At 44.5% G+C, this 19376-nt stretch overlaps 2 protein-coding genes across 7 annotated transcripts in view; one reads left to right on the forward strand and one right to left on the reverse strand.

Annotated features, from left to right (window-relative positions):
• The window catches only part of PHAF1 (phagosome assembly factor 1), a 37861-nt gene extending 33226 nt beyond the window's left edge, over positions 1–4635 (forward strand). The window contains exons 16-17 of one of the 2 annotated variants that reach the window (XR_006015907.1): positions 233–698; positions 4213–4635. Coding sequence is in view for 1 of the 2 variants with exons in the window: in XM_042027424.1 (XP_041883358.1) it covers positions 233–322 (90 nt within the window). In the remaining variant the exon portion in view is untranslated. Of the gene's footprint in view, positions 1–232; positions 2220–4212 lie in introns of those variants that run through there. The other variant, XM_042027424.1, reaches the window with a different exon arrangement.
• B3GNT9 (UDP-GlcNAc:betaGal beta-1,3-N-acetylglucosaminyltransferase 9) lies at positions 1734–18458 on the reverse strand. 5 transcript variants are annotated; one of them, XR_006015906.1, is made up of 3 exons: positions 18241–18458; positions 8701–10644; positions 1734–2610 (listed from the first exon to the last, which is right to left on the reverse strand). XR_006015906.1 is itself a non-coding variant. In XM_042027423.1 (3 exons), exon 3 carries the CDS (start codon positions 10578–10580, stop codon positions 9336–9338), a length of 1245 nt encoding a protein of 414 aa, XP_041883357.1. In that variant the 5' UTR covers positions 10581–10644; positions 11455–11497; positions 18241–18331; the 3' UTR covers positions 7279–9335. The 5 variants fall into 5 exon arrangements, 2 of the variants coding, with proteins under 2 accessions (XP_041883357.1, XP_041883356.1); XR_006015904.1 differs by lacking the exon at positions 1734–2610 and having other exon boundaries at positions 7279–8825; positions 9143–10644; XR_006015905.1 differs by lacking the exon at positions 1734–2610 and adding an exon at positions 7279–8594.
• Positions 18459–19376: the final 918 nt, after the last annotated feature.

The raw sequence follows: 19376 nt of genomic DNA on the forward strand, positions 1-19376 counted from the left end.
CTCATGCTAGCAGGAGATACGTGCACGTGGCTGGTTGGAGCATGCTGGTGTTGTGTCATGGAAGTCTAAGAGACCATTTTTAGGAACTAGCCAAGAGCTTGTTGCTGTTGTTTGTTGTTGGGATTTCTTTCTTCAGGCAGATCACTTCTGTATTCACCTTTTTAATACTTCTGAGTTTCTGTTTAGTGTACCACTTCTTTTAATTTCCTGTTCCCCTGCTGTGCTTTTGCAGGTGATGCAGAATAATCACATAGCTTCTGTTACTCTGTATGGCCCCACACGGCCCAGCAGCCAGTTGAGAACGTCGGACCTTCCCCAGTGAGCATCCCCTGCAAAGTCAGCTAATCTCAATGCTACAGAATTAGTACAGCGTGCCTTGATTTGCTGCCACTTATAATATGGAAAGCACGTTATGATTTTGGTTTTTTTTTTCAATAAGCCTTTCCACCCAAGAGCGGTGTGGAGAGGAAATTCTCTCAACCCTTCATCATGGGGCATGGAACTGTTGATGGAGGAAAGCAGCTTAGGTGCCTGTGCCATCGTTTATTCCTCTCCGTTGCCCTCATCCTATGCAGCACAGACCTGAAGAGACTGTCCCTCCTTCTCAGCTGGCAGAAGGGGGAGATGGAAGAGGGGCACGTAATGACTGCAAGAATTAGAAGCACAAACTTTCTGAGCCTTGGAGCATCTGGAAGCAGGTATTGATTTTAGTCTGTTTGTGTTACTGTATTGATGTGGTGGTCACATTTTAAGAAAACGTGTGTGTATATATATATAGATATAAACACCTCGGTATTTCTGTGGCTTAGGACATTGTACCAAGTGTGACAAGGATGTATATATGTCCATGATTTCAGGCACCACATCTTTGTGTAACTTTAAACCAAGCAAGTAGCATGTGCATAATACTTGGTTGTAACATTTGCACTACATACACTTTAATTACTTGATAAACGTTTATCTTCACTGAGGAGCATCTGTGTACTGGGTGTGAGTGGGGTGTGGTGGTTATTTAATGTACACTGCGCATAAAGCTTATTTATACAGTGGATCAGATTTGTCCACCTTCCTGCACTAATATGTACTTGATATGCTGATACAATTTTTTTCTGTCATGGCTGGTTTACTAATTTTTTTCATATGCAATTTTAAAAGAAAAAAAAATTCTGGAAGGGGTTATTTCTATGATTGAATTATGTTTTAGTGAAAAGATTTGATACAATTTTTCATACTAGTGAAAAATTTAATGAAGAAATAATGTTGCCTCATTTGCCTCTATTCCAAAATCCTGGATTCCTACTCTATTTCCTCAGAGAAAGAAAAGCTGTATATAATGGTATCTCAGAAAGAAATTCTGGAATTCCGCCATCACCAAGATAACCTTTTCTGTAACTTTTGATGTATGATTTTAATTTATGCCAAAGGTTTAGCCAAAGACATCCTTGTTGTAGTTTCACCGTTTCTGTACATATACGCTAACTGCACACCCCACCCCAGCAGACAGGATATAGGCTTCTTTCTAGTTGGGAGATGCTGCTCGCGACATTTTATCCCAGGAGGATACTTTAGGTTTCTAGTTCTCTTACCAGTCTTATTTGGGAGAAATAGGTGGTCTGTCTTTGAAATAATGAACCCTTTTTAAAAATGGACAAGAGAAATGTATAATTTTATCCCATTTTTAATATTTTGGTGTCGCAACTTGTGATACATAGATGACAATTTTGTGAGTTTTACTATGTGTGTACAGATTTTTGTAAATATGACATTTTTGTAATTTTAACTCCATGTACAGTGTAATCCTGTATAGTTTATCAATGAATGAGAGATAGGAAATAGAATGTTAACTGAAGTTTTGGATCCTGGACCAGTAGCAGGGATAAATGTGTGTGTGTGTGAGACGTTCTTTGCCATTTAGTCTTCCTGTATACTGTGATACTCTAAACTGTTTTGCTAAAACAAACGAAAAAGCCCCATGGAGAATCTAATGGATAAGGAAAAAGTTACTGTTTACCTTTATCCCTAGGTGTCACTCCTGTTGAATCCCTGTTCAATCTGTGCTGTCTCCTGTGATCGTTGCTTGCTAAGAAAATTCTATGCCTCAATCTTCCTTTTTATTTCCTCTCTAATTTTAATTTCATTTTACATAGCCCTTCTGTAAATTAAATGGAATAATAATGAGCATGTACACTGAAAGAAAAATAAAAAGAGACTCTCAGTTACTGTTTTTGTGTTAAATACAGTTACTGGGTGTTTTTGTAATAAAATCACGGATATTCTTGCCTTTTTTTTTCTTATCAATTAGTTCTTTTTATTTTCCTGGTTTTCAGACATACTTGCAGTACCTGACTAGTGTATAGGGACTTTATAGCCAGTTCAGTATGTTCTCCAAAGAAACAGTGGCTAACATAACTTGGTAGATAGGTTAGAGCATTTGGTAAGGTTTTGTGCTGCAGTGGAGAAGCAAAGTCTCTGAGCTGTGGTCGATGCGCTGTGGGTTCTCCACTGGGTTCAGAAAGAGGGGATTGTTACGCTGCTGTCGGCCCTTGGGGATCGTGGAAATCGATCGAGCTTCAAAGAGGGGAATATTGCACAGCAGAAGGGAGGAAATGCCTGCAGTGAAAGCAGCAAATGTCAATTCTTGTAGTGCATTTGTGTGCCCCAAGGGACTCCACAGAAAAGCTTTGGAAGTTTCCCTGCCCTGAAGGAGCTCAAAGGTTAATGCAGGGCATAAGGAATGGGCCTCGGTTCCATTCGCGTTTCTCCTGCACTGGCTGTGTGAGGCAGGCAGGGCACTTGGCCCTCCTCCTGCAGCATCCCTCAGGGCTGGAATGCAAACTGACCTTGCTTGCTGCTTGGCTCAGGGTGCTCTTGCAGAATTTTATGGTCTCTGAACCAATCCTGATGCTAACTTCAATTAGTTTTAGTTCATCCTTTTCTAATAAAAGTTCCGAATAAGCTGCAAGAGGAGATAAATCCTTGGTAAGATGATTTGAATAGTGGCTATGTAGATGCCACCAGTATCCCGCTCTTGAGCGTATTGAGTTGAATTTCTTCAGAAGAGTGAGGGTCAGGCCTGCTGCTGTAGCGTGAACCCTGTAGCATGCCTCCCCCTCCAAAAGGAAATGAGGGATTTGGGCTGCATCAGCTCCCATCTTGCCAGGTGCCCCTGTTCCTTGTAATAATTCTGTGTGGTTTGATACAGATCCTGCATGTTGGCAACATGTGTGTTGGTCCATCATTTTGGTTTCACGTGATAAAACTTTGATATAAAGTGAAATACAATTGCATTTTTAATAAAACATGTAGTGCATATGATCCCCTTCTGATGTGTTCCTTTTTCCTTTGTAAAGAAGAGAGGAGTTTGTGTGTGTGTCTGCTTAACTTGAATGTTGCAGTATTGTCCACAGTATTTCATTTGTTTACACTTAATAAAACTATGGTTGTTCCCTTCTTTATAGAGGTGAAGCTGACATTTCTTCCTGTATTCTTCAGGCCTTCAAGCAGTCCCTGGGCTCCTGTGAGGGCTCCAGGTAGTGCTGTATAGATCAGTGCTGCTGTGTAATACTAGAACCCTCTGTTCCCCAAAATGCAGTTCCTGTCAAGAAAAAGCAATCTTCTGTTGCCAGGAACTGTCATATTTCTAATTCTAAACAGGTTTTTTTTCTGAAATAGTAATCACATGGTGTGTGAGAACTGATTCATGTGATCATGATCATTCATATTCCAGAGCTCACATCCAACCTGTTTAAAACAAAATCTTTCAGCGCTACAAGAAGATGGTGATTCATTGTTGCTTTGGGGCTGGCTGGAGGTTAAGGGCCAGCTGCTGTTTTCCAGAGGGAAATCAAGGGTATTGCCCCCTTCACACTGACTTTCTACCTGCTGTTAGAACCTGTTAGTCACTGAACTACTCTGCTAAGCCAGAACTTCTGTTAGGTTTTGTGTTTGGTGCCCAAAATGTGTGTTGAGAGTAAATCTGCATGTGTGAGTCAGTGTGGCTCTTACTTTGAAAAAAATGTTATGTCAAAGTCCTCTCTGCTTGCTTTCTCCAGAGTATTTGGGCAAGGACCAAGTTCTCTGATTTGGGACAATTTCACATGAGCTGGTTGTGTTCAGAAGAATTTTTGGTGTTGTGATGCAGGAAACATTATTCCATGCTAGTTACAGTTGTTCTATGTCAACTTTTGCCCAATAACCTTTTTTTTTTTTAAGCCTTGATGACCCCAATGCAAAGCCCCCTCTTCTCTGCCTGACACTGTCAGGCATAATCTGACCCAGCCCCTGTAGCCAAAGAAATACCTCGCTGTGTGTGTCTGAGGAGTTAATTCTGGGTGGTTTGTTTCATGTAAGCTGTGGACCAGGATGTTTCAGAGAGAAGGTAAGGCTGAAGCAAAATGGGGGGAAATGAAAGATGGAGCTTAATGGAGATATGTAACTCTTCAGCATTAAAATAGGCTCAGTGAAGCAGAGGGCTTTGTTACAGGCCAGGATATAAACCAGTTCACAGGGAAAAGTGTGGGGAGTGTATGTGTTGCTTGGAGGGCTCAGGTGCAACCTAAATACCATGTTTTTTGTCTATGTGAATTTTTGCTGTAACTAATAAAGTCACTTAAAATGTTTATCTGCCAAAGCTTACATCCCAAGCTCTTGTGGTGTTTGTGGGGATGTTTATTTTTCCAGCAGGTAAAATAATTTCTCCTCATGATCTCAAAAAAACGAGTACTTGAAACAGCAGGAAAGGTAAGCTGGAGCTTGCAGAGTAGGTCACTCACTGTCGTGTAAGATACCATTATTACAGTGACTTTTATTCTGGACTAGCTGTAATTGTTTAATGTAATCTTTTCTCTTTTATACAGTAATGAATTCCCCTTTAAATTTTACTCCTTTAGTTATTTTAAAGTACTGTGTATTGCAATGCTGGCAGCTGGTTTTACGTGCCTCAATGCTTTACACCTACACTATATATATATATATATATATATATATATATTCCACTGAGTGTGTAAGTTTCATTCTGGTATTATTATCCTTCAGAGGGACATTTAGTTTAAATACCAATCACAGAAAAACCCTGCATGATTATGCAATGTGCAGTCTAATCAACTAAATAATCAAACCAGCCTGATTTGCTGTATTCCCTTCCCCCTCTGCTCATCTCAGAAAAACTGCAGCCCTGAAATCCTGAGTTTACCCTGTCTCTTGCTGGGTAGCTCTGCTGCATCCACAAGCAGGGAGGCTATGGAGGTTATTCCACCCTTTCCTGCTTCCATGGCTGTAGACACTATTTGTGTTATTACCACACCTTGATTCCCACCCAGCTCAGGCAGCCCCTGGGACAAGGCCACCACTGCAAACCTGTGCTATTTTATGGATTTTTTCGTGGGTTTTAGCACATGGATTGTCGACAGATGGGCTGGGAAAGGGAGGGGGAGAGAGAAGATTCGTGTGCTGGGTCCGAATGGATTGGAGAGAGCATTGGGCTGGCCAGGAATGGTGGGGGAGCTGTTTGCCACTCTTGGAGGGACTCGGTGGTGCTCCTCCTTTGGGTGTTACTTTCCCCTTTACTTTCCCCTCTCATTCCTCAGTGTGGTTTTCTTACTGATCATTAGCCTAGAAAGTAATGAAAATTTGTATTTAGAAGTTTTACTGGTTTTTAAAACTGTCGCTGCAGTTAGTAGCACCATTAGGGAGATGTGGTGGGCTGATTTTCTGGGCTGCTGAGACCTGCAAGTCCAGCTGGAAGAGGTACAACTCAGGAGATCAGCAGTTTTTCACACTGGGCTTTGGGATAGACTTTTTTTCTCTCTGATCCAATGGTCTTTCAGCACTCCCCAGGGAATGTTCTCAGTGCTGATATTTAGTGAGGGTTCTCTGAGCCATTTGATTCTTTTGTACTGTTTGAGTTTGCAGTTGAGGTTTGCTTCCGAGAACTTACTGTAAAAGATGAATAATTAAACTGCAGACAGGAAGCACAAGATTTTAATACTCAATTGCTTCAGAGTCCTCTTTGGCTTTCCTTTCTATGATGTCTAAGTCTGCAGTGGCTTGACTGAAGGACGGATCTTGGCATTTGCTACCCGTTCATGTGTCCAGAGATGTACTTGGAGGTGCTGAATGTGAAGCTTAAGCCAGCTCTGCTCATTATAGTGACCAAATCTGGCTACTTACATACAGCAGGAACAAAACTTGACTGTGTGTGAATCCTTGGGACTCAATAAAACTTACTGGACTGTATTAGTTGCAGAAGTTTATGCCTGTACTGAGAAAGACTGCTTGCCTTGTTTGCTACTGGTAGAACCCACTTAGGATGTTTTTATGTTTTCCTTTCTTGTCCTGGGTTAGTCATGAAAAAAATTGCCAAGCAAGGCTTTACAGCAAGCCTGACTGGTGTACTCAATTAGCCAGTTAATAAAAGCTACTCAGAAAGAAAAGGATGGGCTTGGTTTTCTGAGATGCATCAGATAAGTTGATAGAGGGATCTTCCTGCCAGTTCTCATACACACCTGGGGCTTTAGGATTTTCTGAAAAGACCCTCATCTTTAAGGAAACAATCTTCACTTGGGTGAAGTCAAAGCCTTTGCCTACTACAGCAGTAAGTAGAATTCAATAAACTCCAGGGGCTGCAGCACTGCTTTAAGCACTTCCCCAGAGCATTATGCTCACATACGGGGTCTGTGAGCTTCCAGCTCAACTGCAGTGGCAAATGGAAACTTAAAGCCCAAGTCAAATAGGCCATGCAGCAGAGGCTGGAGGACAAAACCAGATGGATCTTTCATTAATAGAGACTCTGGTATTCACTGGATAAAAGAAATGAGCTATTCTATAGACTAAGACAATGGAGTAAACAGTTTGCTCTAGTTCTGTTTCTGCCTATCAGGGTATGTGCTGGCACAGACTGTGTCAACACAGATATTGAACAACAACTTTGATCTGGGACAAAATGCACTCATTAATGCTATGCTGTGGGTAGATTGCAGATCTGAAGACATTATAGAGGGAGCAGCCAATCTCTGAATCTTCAAGTGTAAAAGGAAAACCTTAATAAGGATTGCTGAACCTGACTAGCTGCCTCATAGGAAATTGAAAGGTAAACTCTGTTTATTTTTCTGTCATTGCCATTAAATTAAGTCCAGCATAAGGAAAGACTTACCAAGTTATCCAAAATAATGAATAATGTATTTTTCATGTTACTGTCTTCATGAAAAATCCCAGTGGTTTTAGTCTTACAACGTGTGTGCACTTGTGTGTACTCGACAAACTCACTCTAACAACTAGAAGTACATCTGCATGCTGTCTTTTAATGATGGTATAAATAATTTCCAAAACTGTAAACTACTCACAGGTAATACATTTCTGTACAAGCTATAAATACACAAGTATCACACATGTTAGCAGACAGGGGTAGGAGTGACTTTGTCCCTCTAGTGAGGCTTTGGCTTAGTTCCACACCCTGAAAAGCTCCTTGTGAAGCTCACATGAACGTTTTATATTTCAGGATTGCATCCTGAAAATATCCCAAATGTAGAAATCTTTCAATTTCTATATAGCTGACCTTTCCTTGGAAATCCATTATTGTAAGGCTTAAACTCATGATGAAGATTGCCAATGAGTGAGGCTGTTGTCCATAGTCTGCCACAGACACTCCCAGCCTGCTGTTCTCTGTGTGCATCGTTAGTGCCAGTACAGAGCCCAGACTGCTGCGGGGTGGGAGGGAGGTTACACATGGATATGAAATGCAGCTGTGCTGCAGGCTCTGTGCAAGAGAAAGGAACTTTGGACTTTTATGACTGGCTGTAGTTTCCTTTGAAGCTGTGTGGATGTGCCATCCTGAGGGGTTCTCTGATGGATAGGAGTTTTGTTGAGGGGGTAAAAAATTGCAAAAGAATTAACAAACACAGTATCAGAGGTGAATTCAGGCTCTTTGCCCCATGAATTTCATAGCATTTTAACCCTGATTTAGAGGAATTCACATCTGCTTTGATGTCTGATAAAAGTATATTCTTCTAAGGTAGACTACTGTTGGGAAAAACAAAATGCACCAAAGTCTTGACTACGCTTTGAAAAACTGAGCAATTCAGTGTTCTTGTCTGATGCTTAAAATACTTACAAAGCCCCCAGCTGAACCTTGGAAAGTCCAACTGAAAGATTGCTGTGTAGTTTTGATTTCTTGCAATAAATTTAGATGGACTTCTATTCTGAAGTCCTTTTTTCTGAAAACTTTCTCCCTTCATGTCACACCCGCAGCAGTATGAAAGTCCTGGCAGCTCTCTGCAGTTGACCATGCCAAGCAAGAGCACCAAGGTCTGTAGAAACCAGCCCAGTCCATTCTTTGGTTTGAAGCAGCTCCCAAATGTGATGCAAGCAGCAGCTCTGTGTGGGGTTACCCTTATAAGCAAAGGCCAAAGGATCTCTCCAGATACAAACCTTCTGAAAATCTGGGTCAGATGGTGAGTGATCAAACACTGCTGGATGACTTCTGAGTTTTCCCTGAATGTCAGTCAGCATAGTGCAGAGAGCCTGAGCTCAGGGAAGTGCCAAAACCTGCTCCACTGGTCCCCTGAATCTTGAGCATGTCAATGGAGCAGATATTTGAACTGAGAAGAATGATGAAAAATCAAGGCTCAAAGTGATCAACTCAAAGTTCTCGTCCTTTCTCTAAAGGCCCTTTGTAAGTCTGCTCCTTTCTAGTTATCTACTTACCTGTCCTTTGCTCGACCAGCCACGCCAGCCTCAGTATCCAGTTGGATTTCTTGTAATCCGCCTGAGTTGCAACGTGTAGGACCCCATTTCAAAAGCTGTTTGTTGTTGTCATCTTCTTATGAGGCCTGCAGAAAACCAACCAGGCAGCAGCGATGTGACTGGAGTAGACACTAAGGGGACTTGATTTCCTGTACCCTAGTTACTGTTTGCTCATTTTTCAATGAGTCCAAGTCAAGTACTGCAGGTTGACAATGGTCCCTGTGCTGCCTGGTGTCTGTTCTTACCCTATGTCTTGTTTCATTTCTCACACTTCTAACAATGCTGAAAAATTTCCAAGGACTGCATTTTTCAATGTGCTTTTACACACTGCCCCACTAAGCACTACTATAATCCTAATAAATAATAATAAATTATATATACTGTTATGATTATTTGGACTTACTAGTACAGAAGGACCCACATGATATGTATGTGCAAATGTGGAATTTGGGCAAATTCCTGCAATTGTTTGTTGTCTTCTCTTAACGTTGTAAATAAGATGTGCTAAAATACTCGGAAAGTTGGTTTGTTGGGCTGCATCAATTCCAGGTTCCCTTTCTTGGCTGGTTTGCTGCGTGTGCTGCACTCTGCCTGCATTATCTGGGAGGTGATGCTGGTGTTATCTGAGTTTTCTTCTTCCATTGGAAAGGCTTCTTTACCTGCTTCTTCTGAGTGCAGGAAAGCCGTGGGCTGTGGAGCAGGTTCCACATTAGCCAGATCTCAGCAACTTTCAAGCTATGAACTACCATGAGATCTTTGTAAAAACAGGGATCAAACGTCTGTAGGTGTGGGGCAGCAGAAGGCTTGACAATGCCAAAGGTCTTGAATCCTTCGTGTAGAATGGGCTTGAGGTTGATTCTCTGTAAGCACATGCCCAAAAAGACATCGTCGATGGGGAACAGCTCCACCTCTCTGCAAGCCCTAGAGAGCTTCCTCATGGTGCAGCTGGACAGCAAAAACCCTCCTCCTCCTGCATAGGCGGGGTAGATGCTCAGCCCGTACATGGTCTCTGGGATGTAGTATTTGCTCTTCCGGACGCGGATGGGACGGGCATTGTAGATGATGTCCCCAACAAAGAGGTCTTCAGCGGGATCGTGTCTCTTGAGGAAATCAACAATGTTCTCAACATTGACAAAAACATCAGCATCACCTTTAAAAATAAATTTCACGTTGTGGCAGAATTCAGCAGCCCAGCCCAGGAAGTGGATCTCCTTCAGGGTCAGGTTGAAGAAAGTGTCCATGAAGTCCCAGAGTAAAATGTCCCGGTATGTTTGACTCTCCTGGTGGATCAGGGTCTCCCATGTCGCCAGCACTGTCCTATTCTTTGGTGTTCCCAGGAGGAACACTCGCTGGATCTGCTCCCCATTCACCAAACCCTCCCTGCCCCAAGTTTTCCGGACAATCTCACGCCTGTCAAAGTCTTCAACTACTGATTTGATAGCAATAAGCAGAAAGGGACCTCCTGGTGTTTTTTGGCATTTCCTGGGCTGGTTAATGAGGAGATTGAAGTTCCTGTTATCCTTGTTTAGGAGATAGAGCTTGAAGTTGAAGGCAGAATCAGTCAGCGGGGGTGGAGTTGTAGTTTGGACCCTGTTTTTGGCCACTTCTGTTTGTCTCATGACAGGGGTAACTTGGGGTCTGGGGGCAGTTGCCTCTGCTGGCATTGGTCTCCGAGGTGCTCTGGGATCTGAGAGTATTTTTGGTGCTACTTGAGGCTTGTTCTGTGTTGGCTCCTTCTTTCCTGCCGGGACTAAATGCTCCAGCTGGGAGTAGAGCAAAGAACAAAGCGCTACCAGCAAGAAGAAGGTACAGATCGCATCCCCTTTGAGGCGAACTCTCATTGTCTCTCTGGTGTTCCTGGGACTGTTAAAAGCTGTGTTTGAGCTGCCTGGCACCACTGTCCATCTGTAAGAAAACACAGAGTGTGTCAGCAGTGAGGATTTGGCAGGTCTGAAGCAAGCAGGCAAGACTAACTGAAACATCATTTAAAAACTCAGCAGCAAAGCACATTTTACTCACACAAGCACTGAGACATTGAGGAACTTGTCAAAAGGCACGTGGGGTTGCAAACTTAATGCTGATCCCAGTGCCAGCTCTGTGACTTGGTTAGTTCAGTCACTAAGCAGTCATCCATCATCCTGAAAACCACTCTCTAGGCACAACCCAAAATCCCACATCCCTTACTGCTGAATGTGTTTTGCCATTTCAGAGATTTCATTGGGAAAAGCAAAGTGGAAAATGATGAATGATGCCATTCTCCCATAAATCATTACCTTTTTTTTTTTCCTAGCTTGATAACCATTACTTGCTGCTTTTACCCTTTATAACTCGAACCAGGGAGGCCCAGAGCTGACTGCTGAAGGGCAGACTCTCAATGGCAGTGTGTTGCTGGTTTTCCCCTGCAGACAGAGCCAGCTTTTGTTAAACCAACTGTGATTTGTATTCAAAATTAATACATTGGGTACAATCTAGAATTCACACAGGGCCTTTTTCCTGCCAATATTCTTTATAAAATATTAAACCATTGTAAGTAACTTCCATTAATAAAGTTAGAAGGGGCCATGGGTGTTTTTCCTCTGCCAAATTACCCTAAGTGAGAGGTGGGGAAATAAATCTCGATATGCAGAAGCAAGACAGAGCCTGGTGTTAGGAAAATTTTGTTCATGTATGATAGATGAAGCTGCCTTTTGAAATACAGGATTTTTCCTCACTTACACTTTTCCTGGAGATCTTCTATCTTATTTGATCAGTTCTTCAACTGCAAACAAAATGAGAATGAAAGAGTAGTAAGAAGGCAGCAAGCAGCAGGTAACCATAGTTCAGGGAAAGAGCTGGTCAGGTGTCTGCAGCTGCAGCAAAGGCAGGTCCTCTCACCAGCTTGTAGGTGCAGCAGCAACAGCAGAGCTGGACAGAGGGCACCCCACAGCTGCTCCAGGAGGAGGTGAGTGACCATCCTAATTCCTACAGTCCACAGCAAAGAGGAGGTTGAGCCCCACCCAAAAATTTTCCCACAAGTGCACGTAAGTGTTTTATACACCCCCTGACAATGTATCGTGTTCATCCGTGATTTGTGGCTCTATCGTGCCGCTGCTGTACTAACAGAAGCTACCTGTGAAGGTATTACAGTTGTCTGTCTTGACTTAGCTGAAATCATATCCAAAGACAACTTCTGGGATAAAAAAAGCTGGAGAGGAACTTTTGACAAGGGCATACAGTGATCAGACAAGAGAGAAGTACTTGATAAGAATTTGGTGGTATCTCTTTTCAGCAAATCTCCTTTTATTGTCCTGGATTGGATCACCTGCTAACTGTTCATTAACCATGAGTTCTGTATCAGCCATAATGTTAAGTTTTCAAACTCAAAATTAGATTGACAAGTCTGTAATGATGAAGTAATAAAATGGTGGCATCTGTGGTATCTAAGCAATATTTTGAGACTTATGAGGAAGAAAAATTATTACACCGGTTGATTTCTTGGCCAGCCCCTTTAACATTTTCAGATGCACATTATTTGGACATCATTATTTAAATACTGTGCTTTTTCATTACTGGTTAACTTCACCGCTAAGTTACTGTTGCAATAGAGAGTATTTCATCATCACATGCTATTGCACATCTTTTCCCCAAGTACAGCTCCAAAATGTTTACTGACCTCATCTACTTTGTCTCCATTATTTATGAAGTCGTTATTTTGGAAAACAGCATATCCATGCCTTGGTGTAAGGCTCTTTGCATTCCTGGTGGATTTAAAATCACTTTGGCCTTGTCCTGATGACCATGGGTTTTTTCCTTAGGCCTTGTTTCTTGCCTTTTTCTGCCCTCTAATAGAGGTTTTCTTCATTTGTTAGCTTTTTTTGTTTACCTTTCACTCTTCTCCTAGGCGAGGCAGATGTTTTCACTGGCATAACTTTGATACTAATAGCAGGATTGAAGAATTTTCTCAGATCTCTTGTAAATTGTTCAAATGTTTAGAATGTTCAGGATCTGTTTTCTGTTTATGTTCCTTCTGCCACATGGCTTGGCTCATAACTATGTTCAGCCTCATGAAACAGTCCCTCCTGACATGTATAGGATGTTGGTTTGCATTTTATGTCTGAAGTCCCATCTCTTTCTTCACAGTAATAGCAAATTTCTTTTTTCTTTTCTATGCAAAAGTTTGATCTTATTTCAGCTGCCAGGCTCCAGATGGTAATTAAGGAGCTGGATGAAAGTCCTGGCTTTTCCTGTGTTTAATGTTATCAGCAAGGGTTTGGAATAAAATGTGTGTGTCATGAAACTCGTAATTTCCATGGCTTACAGATTTATCCTGCCAGCATCTCAGAATCTGGCAATAAGTGTCCTTGGAAAAGCCAAGAAAAACCCTGAACTGTTACAAGCCTGGGCTGATAGCCCAGATTTTCCTGTTTTCTTTTATTGAAAGTAAAGGATCCGAAAGAGTGATTTCCATGCTGAAATAAAACAGTTCAGTGCTGAACATAGACCTCTCATTTTCAAAAGAAGTTGCCAGCACTTGAAGTGATTCCTTGATCTAATTATATGGATTTTCCAGTCTTTGTTAGATATTTCCTTCTTTGGAAGGAAAATACCCTCGATTATTACACCAGTGCAAGCTCTATCCATGGATGTCAATGTGGGAAAAACTGTTCTGCTCTTGAATACAGAGGGACTAATGATTCTGGCAGACACTCTGGTATGTCCTAAAGCCAAAAAGATTATTCATCCACCTTGACACCAGGGGAAAAGAATTACAGGGCTATCAAAGTGAGCTGGAAATATTTGATGCCAAAGAAAAGAGATGAGAGCACAGCAGAGTGTTTCTCAGCACAGCACATCCCTGAGTGTCTGTATCTGAGGCAGATGCACCTCTGCTTCCTCTGCAACCTGCGAAATGGAGCTGGGCTTACAACGTGCTGCATCACTCAGTGCCTTGAGGAATGGCTTGGCTGCCAGCGCTGCCTCCTGTGTCCTCCAAGCTTGGAAAAACAGGCAGCTGTCCCTCTTTGTGCTGGCTGGCTGGGGATGGATACAGAGAGATGCTGAGTCTGGCTTGATGGGGTCTGAATGCGATAACGGGGTCTGTCTCCCCAGGACAGCGGGGTCCTGGGGAAGGCTGGGGATGTTGCATCCTGAGCTGTGAGCACCACCAGCATTAGAGGTCTGAGCTGGGCAGTAGGAAGAGGCTGATAGGTCCCATATGCATGAGGTGGCAAGATGGGGAGTCCATAAATAAGGAATGAGTGAGAGAACCAAGCAGGCACAGCCTGCACAGCCCAAGAGGCAACAAAAGGCTGGAAAGCTGGAAGTGGCTAGGGCTGGACATGGCACCCTGATGAGCATCCAGGAGGGAATCTGACCTGCACTGCTGCACGCTCGGGCAGCGGGCCCAGTCCTCTGCCTGGTTTTCATTTATTTGAGAGGAAGATTCTGAAACATGGCCAAGAACAGCTGCAATAAAAGCAGTCAAATGACAACTAAAAAAACCCAAATTGCTAGCTCTTCATTCCCAGTTGAATGATGTGAAGCCTTGAGCTCATCCTGGAAATCTTTTGCAGCAGTCATCACATCTCCATCACCTGGCACTTCTCCTCAGGGCTAAGGTGGGAAAAGTCCTCTGGATCCTGTCCCCAGATTCAGTCAAGAAGCCTTGGTGATTCTGGCACACTGCTTTGTGCCTTGAGGAGTGGTTATTCAATCCAGCCAGCCTCGGAAAAAGCAGCTGGGATAGCCAGGCAAGCTGAAAACGTGGTACACTGAGCATGGGGTACAAAATCAGCACTGAGCTCTGCTGCCCACTCATCCCAGCCTGGCTCATGGAAGCATCCATCCCCACCAAGCATGGCTGGGGGGTGTCCTTGGATCAGCTTGCTCCCTGCTGCATGGGAAGTGCTTCCAGCTCCCTCCTGACTCCTCTCCTTGCTCCTGATGCTGGAGCTGCCACTGGTAGGTTTGGGTTGGGCAGCAGAGGGACACTGTGTGGCCATGCAATATGTGGGGCTGTGGTTGCTGAAGGAGGTGTCTTATCTTTCTCTGTAAAATGAGCTAAAGAAAGTGTGTGGGATCCAGCATTGATGGGTTTGATGAGGTCTTTTTGTAACCATCAGAGAAGCTTGTATAATTCTGGGTGGTAGAGATACTTTGAAGCAATGCTTCAGGCTTGAGATATCTGTTTTCATTTTGTGTTGGCTGAATGCAGTGCACAAGAACAAAGTCATCTGGTAGCAGCCAGTGCAGGATACTGAAACCTGCCTGGGCTCTGGCCTGCAAGGGGAGAAGTCTGTGCACATGTCCCTCTCCTGCCTTGTTTACAGGAATTTTTCCATCCACATTCCCTCAGCAAGAGCAAAACAAACTCCCAGGACCCTCCTCACCTTGTTCCTCTGCCTCAGGAAGAGTCCTGACACTGTTCAAGAAACAATAATGGCATGCCCTATGCCCATCCTGCAGCTGGGGCTGTGTGAAACAGACGTGTGCAGATGAGCTTTCTCCCACCAGAGCAGGATGCTGGCACCAAGAAGTCTGCATTGCCTGAAGCCCTGGAGGCTGCATCTTCCCACTGACACCCTTGGTCCCTCTGAGGGTTGGGAGAGTGTTTGACTTCTGCGTCTGCACCAGTTTAGTTTAAATGTCTTGCTGAACATGTGGACATGGGAAGCATTGTTTTGGGTGAGGAATCACATGTTTTGCTCTCTTCAAGCTGCATTGGGCTGCCATCCTTCTCCTACCCTTCTACGGGAACCTGAAGTGAAGTGCAAAGGCCAAGGCTTCAAGTTCTCAGTCTTGTGCTGGCAAAACCTCATCTGGGCTCTTTGGGGTACCCACAGGGAAATGTGTCAGCTTCCAGCACTGACACATGTGGGGTCATGTGTGTGGGGTTTGTTCTGCCCCACATACAAAAACTTGCATGAAACAACTTGAGTTTAATCATTTAAGCTGGGTTTGAAGTGTTTAAAGGGGAAAAGTACCTCTGTGTGTTGGAGCAGGGGAAGAAGCCGTGTTCCATTTCTATGTTTGGGTGTCATGTAATGGGTTTTATTCCTGCATGGTTTGGGGTTTTCAGGTTTGTTTCTTTCTTGCTTTCTTTCTTTGTTTTTATACCCCACAGTCTATGCAAAGTCAATAACCTCACCAAAGTTATTGCTTTAAGTGGCCTTGGTGCTGAACAACTCCTCTCTGCATTTCAGGGTGTTTGTGAAGAGGTCTCATTTGGAGTTACAGGATTATAAAGTGACCCTGAATTATTTGATCTTCTTGATTTGAAGACAGAGGTGGCTGAAACACAAAGACCCCTTTTGGCATGTTGGTAAGTGCAAAGCCCTAAAAAAATAAAGCAACCAAAACACTCACTGTGTTGCCTTACCAGATAAAAACTCATCCTATTCAAGCTTACAAGTTCTGAAGTCTATAAACAAACTGAGAGCAGGCTGTAGGATTTAATTAGCTGAGTGTCTTGAGAGCTATCCCAGGAGCTGGGATCATGAACCTGAACCAAAGGAGCACAGTGAGGGGGGCAGAGGCTCAGTGCTCAACTGCACATGATGGCATAGCTCAGACACTGCTGGCCAGTGCCACAGTCACAGCACAGCAGCATCACCACTGCTGTTACTTGCTGTAGCAGCACATGGAGGCAAAAGCTCTGTTGAGTCAAATACTAAGGAAGCAGGTAACAAAAATGCAGGCCCTGCTCCAAAGACAATTTCCAACTTTCCTGTCAGAGCTGCTTTTCAGGGCATTTTAAATTTTTTTTCCAGGCCAGAGCAAACGAACGGATGAGATCCATGCTGTTCCAGGACAGGGTGCCTTATTTATCTGCTTGCCCCAGTCCTCAAATATGTAGTTTGATCAGCTTCCCAGCTGGCTGGTCCCATTTTACTGCAGTTTCTCTGGTTGGCACTGCCAGCCTTCCCTTTGCAATGCCAGTCACATTGGATAACTGCTTGCAAACGGCTGCTGCAGTCGCCTCCTTTCACCTTCCACCCCAGTCACAAAGATTTTATGAAGTGTACAAACTCGAACACAGAGGAACAGCACAGCTGCTGTGTGAAGGCTGTTGAGATGGCTGTTTCCATGTGCAGGGGTCCCAGAAAGGACCTTGCCCCTCCTCGTTGGGCAGCGGTGCAGTACCGTGGCAGCTGTGCATGGGAGCGCTGCTGACCCTGGGCAGGACGGCTGCCAGCAGGACGGAGCTCCAGGAAAGGCTGGCTGCCAGCACCCTGCTCCCCACGCCCTGCTGGCCCAGTGTAAGTCACTCAGGTGCACGTGGCACATTTTGGGGGCTGCAGCTCGTTTTATCAGTGCGTGATGTTCTCCCACCCCTTCCAGGGCAGGACGCGCCACGGGGGCAGTGCCCGCTCAGGACTGTGCTGTGCCAGGCACCCTTGCTGGGCCCCAGCAAACTGGGAAAACTCCAGCTCCTTCTGAGCATGGCACCACATCTCTAATGAGAGTGCTCGACTGCCTGCAAGGTAGAAGGTAATGCACAATGACCTTTTGCAGGCTCAGCAGCCTCCAGAGGTACCTTCCTAAATTCAGATGCAGTCTTGCTCATTGGCAGTCTGATTTTCAGAGTGGCAGAGTACTCAGCAGCTCAACTCACACCCTGCTTTGGGGAGACAGGCCTCTCCTGAGTAGCCAAGGTGAGCAATCTGCCCTCTCTCTTCCAAACATTAATCTTTCTGGGCCCCAGGAGGAAAAAAAACCTTGCAGGCTTGTGAAGGGGTAAGAAACAGTCCTACTGAAATGAACACCTTCCTTTCCCAGCCCTCCCCAGGCTGCAGTGCTCACCACCTCTTCAGCTCCCAGACTCTCTTCTATTATGATAAATAATTTGCCTGATGCAGCCCAAACCCAAGCAATTGCAGTGCAGTAGCATGGATGTATTGTTACACCCAAGCTCAGATGGGAGAGGGAGAACCTGCTGATGTGCCCCACTAATTTCAAGATTATACCCAACACATAAGTTTCTCAGAATCTGCCCAAAAGTTATTAAAAAATATGATCAGTAACTGCCTATTTCACAGGGGCTAAATTATTTTCTATCTTTGTGACACTAGAGAGCTTGAAAATTCCCATGTTCTGCTCAAAGCATACCACAGTGTAACACGGGGAAGAGTCATGTCCTTTTACTGATGGAAGAATAGCTTGTAAATGTAATGTGCCACCACTGGAACATGTTTGTGGTTGAAACCCTGTCTCAGAGCATTGTCTAAAGAAGCCCCAAACTTCTTTAAAAACAACCTAAACATTCAGAGAAGGTTCTTTGGAAAGTAAAGTGTAAAGCAGATGTCTCAGGGCTGGAGCCTGCGTGTTCAGAGCCTGCAGCCGCCCCTGCTGCGTGTTAACCATCACGGTCCAGGTTGCTGCATGCAACAACGTTCAAGAGCAACAAGGCAAAAAGAAAAGCTGGGAGCAAAGGGAAGCAGTAAGGACAGCCTCCAGTTCACCCTGCTCGCTGCACAGCTCTCCCCAGCCCACCCTGATCAAACACACTTAACAGATACTTACATCCCATTTGATACCGCCGGTCCCGTGTCCCCTCGGTAGCGTCTCTGCAGCGGGCTGCCAAGCAGGCACATCTGGATGTAGTTAGTGTGAGACATTCCTCAGCCTTCCAGCGGAACCGGGGAAAGCCTCGGGGCGCGGAGCAGCGCTGGCTGCGGCGCGCTCGGGGCCGCTCCCCGCGGGCAGCGAGCGGAGCCGGCCGGGCCGGGGCGCGGCGGGGCTGGGCTGGGTGCGGGCCGTGCTCAGCCGCAGCCGCCGCAGCGAGGAGAGGACGGCGGGGCAGGGAAGGGGCAGGGAAGGAGCCGGGGCCCCGTCCAAGCCCTGACACGTGATGGGGCTGGGGAGCGCCGACGGCTCCAGCGCCCCGCGGGACAGGGCGGAGGTGCCGAGAGATTGAACGCACAGCCAGGCTGGGGACTGCCACCAATTCTGCGAAAAGGCTTCTTTTTTCTCCCTCCCCCCCGCCCCAATACATTTTTTTCAATAGGAAATGTAATTTTTCTAAGTTTCTTTTCCTTTTCCTTCTACACTTTGGCTTTTTTCTTTTAATTCCCTAGTGAGTATTTACCTCTGCAAAGAGTCAAATTGAAAAACTGAGGCTGGGTTCAGCTCAGAAGTTAAATCCACTTGGGGGTGGATTTCTTTTTTTTCTGGTAGGGAAATGATGGGAGGAAGTGTGAGCCGAACAGTGCGGAGGCTGAAGACAGATTCAAGGGTCTTTTCCAAAACCTGTAACAAAAAAAAAACCCAAATCACTTTTTTTTTTTTAAATTTAATTTGAAATACTTCAAAACAATTTTTATTTGAAGTCAAATCTAAATTGCTATCATTACTGATCTGCCAGCTGAGCGCAGCCATAGCCCTTCCCATCCCTGTGGCTGTTTCTTTGTCTCTGCAGTGTAAACAATGGCCCTTATTCCTCTAACAGAGGCCAAATGTCTGGAGAGTGCCCAGACCGCGGCCACTTTAGGGAGCAAAGTTTTTCATTTACTTGTCATAAAAGCAGGTTTTGATCTACTCTGTTGTTTTCACGAACACCTCTTTTAAAAACATACTGTAAAATCCCTTTTTGTAAGCATCTGTGCTTTTTTTGATATAATTTTGATTTCAGCTCAGGTGTTGTGCTTGACTGAACACAC

Source organism: Corvus kubaryi, unplaced genomic scaffold (assembly GCF_017639235.1).
Source record: "Corvus kubaryi isolate FWS band 111438036 unplaced genomic scaffold, C.kubaryi_AGA036_p1.0 37300, whole genome shotgun sequence".
NCBI lineage: Eukaryota > Metazoa > Chordata > Aves > Passeriformes > Corvidae > Corvus > Corvus kubaryi.